Below are 7,970 nucleotides of genomic sequence, written 5' to 3' on the forward strand. Positions count from 1 at the left end.
CGCCGCGCTATTGGCGGTGCTGCCCGCCACTCGCCACCGTGCGCATTCCGATTGGCCAGGGCCGCTGTCGCTCTCGGGCCGTCGGGGCTGTTCTCACTCGCCGTTGGTGAAGGGGACGATACGCCGAGGCTGGAGCCCGCCTCCCGTGGGGTGTGCTCATTGGGGGGCGGGAGTGCCATTCAAAGCATGGTCCCCGCCCACCCGGATACCCCTCTTCCTATTGGTGGTTGGCTCTTGGCACGCCCACGGGGCAGTCTCGCTGCTTATTGGCTGGAAGCTTTGTTCATCAAGCCAGCCCGCCTCCTCCCTCTTTCCATTGGTCAAACGAGGCTGTCCTTCAAGCACGAGTTCTCGCAGCTATTGGCCACAGGGAATGTCCATCAGCGCGTCTCCCAGCTGTTGTTTTCCTATTGAGCGAGAGGCCTGTCGCTCAACGCGAAGGCCCGCCCCCCCACCAGTCCCATTGATCGGAAGCTCTCAGAGGTGGTTCAATCATCTTCTCCCATTTGCTGGCAACGCTGTCACTCAGGGAGGGGGCTGCGTGCCTGCCCCGCACACCTCCGTCTGGCACGTGATGCACAATGCTCAGCCCCGTTGGTGAAGAGCCCTGTCACTCAGGCACGCCCCTACCGCTTTGCTCCCCCATTGGCTAGCCCGCCCACCAGTCCGCCATGACAAAGCCACGCCACCCATTGAGCCGCCTGGCCGCCACTCAACACGAAATCCCGCCCTCACCAGCTCGCCTTCCTAACCCATTGGCCACTTCCCCGGCCCCCATGAACTGACAACATCCATGCAGGGCGCCCCCTTGCTGACTGGCTGGCTCCAATGCCCATTAACGACCAAGGCCCACCCCCTCCGGCCTCACTGTAAATATCCGGCGGGCAGCAGCAGGGTACGCTGGGAGGTGGTGCAGGGGGCGGGGCTTGAGCTCTCTGGCCCCGCCCCAGACACGTGTGCAGCGGGAGCAGAAGCGAGAGACCGGGGGGCCAGTTCCCCCAGTGCAGGGGAGAGTAGGGCCCAGTCCCCCCCCAGTATTGGGGACTGCCAGGGCCCAGGGTCTGCCCCCCCCCCCCAAGTACAGGAGAGGGCCAGGGCCCAGTTTCCCCAGTACAGAGGAGTCCCGGTACCCAGTCCCGTCCCCCCCGCACTGCAGGAGACTCCCAGGGCCGGGCCCAGTTCCCCCAGTACAGAGGAAAGCTGGGGCCCAGCTGCTCCCCCCAAGAGCTCACCCCCACGGAGGCGCCAGGACAGAGACACCCATGGAAAGCCTTTATTGCCCCGTTCCAGCTGAACCCACCCGCCCCCTGCCCCACTGGGCGCTGCTCTGAACCGGCACCAGCCCCGGGCCCCGTGGGCAGGCGGCTGACTCACCCCCAGGGCCAGTGACAACGAACCCCGGCCTGGTGCCCCTCATTTCTTCTCCTCCTCCTTTTTGTCCTTGCTCTCCTTGGAGGCCTGCGAGGCCAGGGAGCCCATGGCGTTGCGGATGGCCTCGTTGTTGGGGTCCACGCCTGGCAGGTTCTCTAACACGCTCTGCAAAAACTCAGGGTCCTGCATCACATCATAATCGTCTTCCTCCTGCGGGAAGAGGGAGAGGAGCTGGGGACAGGCTGGGTCCCTGTCTTCCTCCCAGAGGGAGAGGGAACAGGGATGGGACGGGATCCCCTCCCAGGAGGCCAAAACCTCACCTTAGCAGGTTCGGAGGTATCCATGGCTGTGCTGCTGTCCACTTCTGCTGCCTCTGCCTGGGCAAACTCTGCCGGAGGAGAGGGACGGCTGAGGACAGAGGATTTAGGCACCCACAACCTCCCCACAGCTCATGGGAGCGACCCACGCACCCACCCCACAAGTGGGGTCCCTGCCCAGGTGACAAAGCCCCACTTTGGGGCACATAGGGGCTGGTAGTTCCAGTTTCAGAGGCAGAGGGGCTGCCTCCTTGGCTTTCCCTTTGGGAACGGGCCAAGAGCCGGCACCAGGCACTCACCTGCTCCCTGCAGCGACATCTGCATGGCGTAGGCGATCTGCTCCTCCTCCGTCATGCTGCTGAGGTCAGGCAGCCCGGCCCGGCCAAACTCCTGCTGAGTTATCGTCATCTTCAGCAGAGCATCATCTGAATCTGCGCCGACAAAAGCCAGGCTCAGAAACCAGCAAGGGTGCCACACATGATCCCCAGCTCCTCTCGCACACATGGCCTCGCTGGGGAAGGGGACCAGGGCAGAGCCACTCCCCATGGCGTTCAGGACAGAAGCTGGTCCACCTCCGTTTGGGAAGTTCAGCGGAAGCAAAGGTAGCCCCCCCAGCACACTGCAGTTAAACTGCCTCCCTCCAACATTCCAGGGAAGAAACCACCTCTCGCCTTGCACCCCAGTGGCTCTGGGAACTGCCATGCTGCACAGAAGGGCCCAGCCATGAACAGAGACGCTTCCTGCAGCATCGGGCAGCCTCGCAGCAATGAACACTGCCATGGGAGCCCGCATGCTGGCTGGACACCCTCCCTAGGGAACATCCTGCCTGTCCCTGCCTGCTATATTCCCTGCCCAGCTCCTCCTTACCATCCCCGCCAGTGGCCGCAATCCCAGCCTCGGCCGCAGAGGCGGCCGCAGCCCTCCTGGCCTCTTCCTCTTGCCGCTGCCTCTGCTCCTCCATGGAGACACGCAGAGCCTGCGGAGATGGGGACAGACAGGGAGCTGAGTGGGGCACAGCTCAGACAGACCAAGCTCGGCGCCCACAGCCGTCCTCCACCTCCCCATCGCTCACCAGAGCCAGCTCCGGGTCCGCGCTGGGGTCCACGCCAAACTCGAAGTCACTGGCACCGAGGCCCAGCATGGCACCTCCCTCCCCAGCCAGGATGGGGGAGCTGATGAGGGCATCGGCCAGGCTCGGCCCCGGCGGCACTGTCACCAGGTGGGAGCCAGTGCCATCCTTGCCGTTTAAGGTGTTAATGAAGGCAGTCAGCTTGTCCGTGTTGGCTTCCTAGGGCCAAAGAGAAAGGCTGGGACTAGAGCTTCGCCTGGCTCCCTCCTCGGCTCTGCTAGAGGGATGGCTGGCTGCTCCGCACACCCCGCGTCTCTCCGCACTATGAGGGAGCCAAGAGCTCTGCTATCTCCATCAGGACGGAAAGTATTTAACAATGCCTGCAGTGAAATGGGAGAGGTGTCTTCCCAGAGGGAAATGTTACTCCCCACATTAGCATTTTTACTGGGGCAGCTGCTGAAGAGACCGAGGCTCAGGGAACTGTTTCTATCTTGACATGCCTGAGTAAGGGCTCCAGGCTGGAAAGGATACAAAATCCTGGCTTGGATCTTATGCCAGAAACATGGCAGAAGTCTCACCTCTTCTCCAAAATTGATGATATCAACATTGACTTTCTCCTTCTTAAGGCGCTTCGCCAGTTTCACCAGCTGCAAGGAGGAGACACAGCAGCATTAGCTTGGATTTCAGCTCTTACCCACACTCAGCTTATGAGAGACCAGACAACAGCACTAGGATTCGATCCTGGAGGCACAAAGCCCAAAATCAGCTTCCCAGTTTCAAGCCCTCCCAGCAGGAAACCGTTTGAGGTATTTCACCTCCCTAGACAGGACAGGAGCTACCGCACGGTGCCCGAGGTGCTGCAAGATGGCACAAGCAAGGGGGCTGCTCCTGCCAAAGCAAGTAACCGTCCCCATCGATGGGGACGGCAAGACCCTGGGACAGGCAGCATCTCCTCACATTTCTGACCTGTTCTTTCAAAGAGACCCAGAACATCTGGATTAACTTCATTTGCGTTATTTTAAGTGCCAACAGAACAGCATCTTCCTAAGGCTGAGAGCATTGTTTCTGCTCAGGGACACAGGTTTCCTCCCGCAGCTCCTCAGACAAAAAGCCCAAAGTGGTCTAGGTGACAGCCACAAGCCAGGAAGTGCAGGACATGGCACAAGCTCCCTCTCTCTGCCCTTGGCTCAGGCCTGGCTGTGCCCAGGAATCCAGCCTTCCCTCTCCCTCCCTCTCCTCCCAGCTGAGAACTGCCCTGCTCAAGAGACTCTGTAAAGCAGCCTCCTCGCAGGGGTGTAAAGCCTTACTTTCAGTACGGGGCAGGGAACACACAATAAACCCAATATATGGTTCAAGGTAGAGCGCGGAGCTGACCCAATATATTTTCCTCTGACTGGCCATTACTCACATCTTTCTCGTTATCTTCTACAGGGCTCCCAACGAAGGCGATGATTCGCATCTTGTGGTTCTTGCCTTGGCGATGTTTTAAAGCCAGCTGCAAGACAGAAGTCATACTGTACTTGAGGAGCAATTCTGAGGAAAAAGGGGTGGCCAGCAGTCACCCCTGATACTTTTCCTGTTATGCAGGAACATTTAGGTTAAATGCCAGGAGGGATTTTTCAGTAGCAAGTTTCACCAAACTGCCTACAAGCAGGCATGTGTCAAGGCCCTCCCCTTCACTGGCAGTTATGACTCAGCTGGGAGCAGTTTGTTGGCAAAGAGACAGTGTGGGACAGAGCAAGAAAACAGGACAAAAGGGTGGCCATATCCTGGGGGACACTCTTCAGCTGGGGGCTGCTCTTCTCAGGGTGGGAAGGGTTGTGCAGCTCAGCTGGACTCCCGCAAAGCAGCTGCCAGGTTCCTCTGAAGCAAACTAGGATCAGACTATTAAACTCCTGAACTTTTATATTGGGTTTTATAAAGGAGGTTTCAGCTGCATTTTGCAGACAGGGAGACGAAGGCAAAACTGAAGTTATTTGCTCAGCATTGCTCAGCTGTAGAGGCAGGGAGAGAACAAGATTTCCTGTATCCGAGCCATCAACAGGACACGTAATTTAAGAGACAGGCTAAGGCAAAAGGAATTACAGAGAACGGCGCAGACTTGCTCGTGAGGAACCAACAAGGCCACTTACATGAGCAACTCTGATCCCTGTGCAAAAGGTAATTTTCCCTTTGGGTTGCACTGTGTGCAGCTTTGAAAGGATCCGGCCCGTGTCTGGAGTGAGCGTGGTCAACACTTCACAGTTACTGCAACACAAATACACTTATGTTAACAACCTCTTCTTTGAGAATTTCTTTGCAAAACCATTTATTTGCTACAGGGGTAAGAAAAGCCCTCCCTGCACTAAGCCTGCAGCTGGTGTCTGCTCCAAGAGTCTGCCAGCACTGGGCTCTAGTGGGTCAGTGCACACAGGGAGCAAGACTTTTAGCTTGGTTTCCTAAAAAAAAACCAAACACCAAAGTAATGTGTCTGCGTAAAGGCGTATGCATGTGTCTGTCCCCTGCCCCAGCAACCCTGAGCCCACTAGCCAATTTTAATCAACTCTGCCTCTCACAGAGGCACTGAAATCCTGCAGACTTCAGGAAAATGGACGAACTACTCTGATGAGCTGCATGACAGCTCAGCCCTTACTTGCCACCCTTTCAGACACAAGGCCACAAAAGGATGGACCTAGCAGAGAGCTCCTGAAAGAGAAAAGCCTCCATAACATATCCTGGTGTTGCAGGAGTGAGCCCAACAAGCTAGAGGCCAGCAAGGAACCAGGTTTTCTCGTATCAGTCCTCCCGGAAGAACTGGCTTGGTTTTAGACTGTGCTATTGCTGCCCCATTTTGCAACACTCCCCCTGTCCCTTGCCCCCACACTCTCTCATGGGTCTCCCCAGCTGCTCCTCAGCATCACCCTGAGGCCAGTTCTCCCTCGGGGCATACTTGGCTAAGGTGATGAGCCCCACGTTGTTCTCAGGGTTACTGCGGGTTTTCGAGTGGCACACAATGTTGACAGCATCTTGTTGGGCTTGCAGGCGAGTGGGTAAGAAGTCTCCATTCCTCATGTACTCGCTGTTGTCAACACTGGAACAGAGAGGAGGATGTCAGCTTGTGAAAATTGAAGTTTATCCCCAAAACGTACTTTTCAGGACAGCACACCTAAGGTCACACAGCTGGGGATGTGCAGCAGGACATAGATGTTTCCCAGGGCAGAGAGACAAGTCATCTCTGTGTTTCCCTGAGTTTTCAGAGCAGATCTGACCTTTGGGTCACAGGACAAATGCTGGCCCAGAGCTGGAAGCTCCCACTCCTCGCTGAAGAGTGTGAGAAGTGAGCGTGGCCAGACACAACCTCAGACTCACATCTCCTCGATGCCTTCTTCTTCCTCCACAACAAAAAAAAGTCAAGAGACACCACTCCATGGTAAAGTACAAAGCTCTGTGCTCATTGCCACCATGGGGTTTTCATCAGGACACAAAGCAGCTCTCCCAGGGCAGGGACACCAGGCGCTTTCCAATTACGGCTCTGCTCCACCAGCACGGTGCCCTCCTCAAAGTGACATGGTGATGAGCCAAGCCCCTGAGCCCCACAGCCCAGCTTCAACATTCTACACCTACAGTGGATGTCAGGGCTTCCACAAACCACATGGGCAACAGTGCCTCGCAGCGCCTAACGGCAGCAGCCACAACACAACATCGCTGTAATTAAATCCCTACCCTCCACTCCGTCAGCTATTAAATATAGCATAGAGCAGGCAGAAAAACACCTTCTCTTCCACCAGCCTTCAGGAAACTGACCCCAGGAAGGAGGACTAGTTAAATAAGAACTTGAGAGTTTATTTTGGCCCCAAATTAAGACCTCTCTGAGAAGTACTCCCAGAATGTCTTAGTTTTAACACCAGGGGAAAGGTTTCTTCTGAAAAAAACCCACCTATGACCATTTCCCTGACAGCGCTCAGGCTCATGCTCGGCCACCTCTCGTCCGGCCCACACCAAATACCCAGTCACAAGCTGGGGAGCGAGGAGGCAGCAGTGGCTGAACCAAACCTCAGGCACAAAGACACAAAGCAACCTGGCCGAGGCCATCTGAACTGCAGCTTACTATTCACAGAGTAACAGTGAGTTCCTCCCGCTCTCCAGGGCAACACAAGGAACAGTGACGTGTTTTAATACCCTTAAACATGAGTAAGCAAAGAGTTACCCAGAGAAAACATCAAGGACTTCGATATACAGTCAGTGAGTCAAGCTACAGTAATATCTTTATCCAAACAGCTGCGGGACCACATAGAGAGTCAAGGAAACAACAGAACCGAGACAAATTTCACTGGTTTTCTCTATCATGGCCTTCTTAAACACCAAAACCAAAACACAACAGGACCGTAGCTGCTGCGATAACAAAGACACAACAAAGTTCACATCTACTTTCAGCCCCGGCTGCGTTCAGCACCCAGGGACAAAACCCTCTTACCTCAACGCCGATGCTGAGCAACAATAATAGAGAGGATGGCTGCTTCACACAGGACTGCCCGAGCACTGACCCACCACACCCCAACCCCAGAGGTGCCAGATAAGACCCCGAGCCCAAGCGGCCGACCCTCCTCGGGCCACAGGTACACCCACCCGGTGCCCCAGCAGGGCTAGGGCTACACAGTTTGGGTCTGTGCCCCGCCTCTCCTCCGCTAGGAGGTGACCCAAGTTTGTCATCATAGCATCACCTGGCACTGCATCACACCAGAGCCTGTCGCAGCTCTTTACCTCATCCCCTTTGTCAGCCTCCCCCTGCCCGTTAGCACCTACAAGAGCCCCTTCACCCTACTCTTGCCTCTTGACCCCCAATACCTCTGCTCAGCCAGCTTTTCCCACCAACAGACCCCTCCTCACCCCAGCCTGTCCCATTTACCCCCCCCACTTTCCCTGACAGCCCCCAGCCTCACCCAGCTCCTCGCTTCTCCCAACCTCTCCCTCCAGCATCCAAAACCTTCACCACCACCTCGACCCCACCCCAACTTAAACCCATCCTCCCCCCCCTCCACCCCGTGCCCTGTCCTCCCCCTCAAATGCCTCCCCGTACCCCAATTCTCTCCCCAGCCCCCCCCACTTTGCCTCTCCACAGAGCTCCTCCTCCTCCACCAAACCTCCCCCTGCCCCACAACCCACCTCCAGCCCCCTCAGGCCCTGCCTCCCCCCCCCCCCCGGCCCAGACCGGGCCTGCCCCTGCCGCCGCGGCC

At 56.9% G+C, this 7,970-nt stretch overlaps 1 protein-coding gene across 2 annotated transcripts in view; it reads right to left on the reverse strand.

Moving 5' to 3' along the window:
• Positions 1 to 1,290: 1,290 nt before the first annotated feature.
• Positions 1,291 to 7,970, reverse strand: part of PSMD4 (proteasome (prosome, macropain) 26S subunit, non-ATPase, 4) — a 6,867-nt gene continuing 187 nt past the window's right edge. The window contains exons 1-10 of one of the 2 annotated variants that reach the window (XM_010565479.1): positions 7,927 to 7,959; positions 5,687 to 5,827; positions 4,890 to 5,004; positions 4,166 to 4,252; positions 3,336 to 3,404; positions 2,761 to 2,976; positions 2,556 to 2,664; positions 1,988 to 2,119; positions 1,692 to 1,759; positions 1,291 to 1,581 (exon numbers count right to left, since the gene is read on the reverse strand). In XM_010565479.1, coding sequence (XP_010563781.1) covers positions 1,414 to 1,581; positions 1,692 to 1,759; positions 1,988 to 2,119; positions 2,556 to 2,664; positions 2,761 to 2,976; positions 3,336 to 3,404; positions 4,166 to 4,252; positions 4,890 to 5,004; positions 5,687 to 5,808 — 1,086 coding nt within the window. In that variant the 5' untranslated portion in view covers positions 5,809 to 5,827; positions 7,927 to 7,959 and the 3' untranslated portion in view covers positions 1,291 to 1,413. Of the gene's footprint in view, positions 1,582 to 1,691; positions 1,760 to 1,987; positions 2,120 to 2,555; positions 2,665 to 2,760; positions 2,977 to 3,335; positions 3,405 to 4,165; positions 4,253 to 4,889; positions 5,005 to 5,686; positions 5,828 to 7,926; positions 7,960 to 7,970 lie in introns of those variants that run through there. The other variant, XM_010565478.1, reaches the window with a different exon arrangement.

Source organism: Haliaeetus leucocephalus, unplaced genomic scaffold, assembly GCF_000737465.1.
Source record: "Haliaeetus leucocephalus isolate CR32 unplaced genomic scaffold, Haliaeetus_leucocephalus-4.0 Scaffold193, whole genome shotgun sequence".
Classification (NCBI taxonomy): domain Eukaryota; kingdom Metazoa; phylum Chordata; class Aves; order Accipitriformes; family Accipitridae; genus Haliaeetus; species Haliaeetus leucocephalus.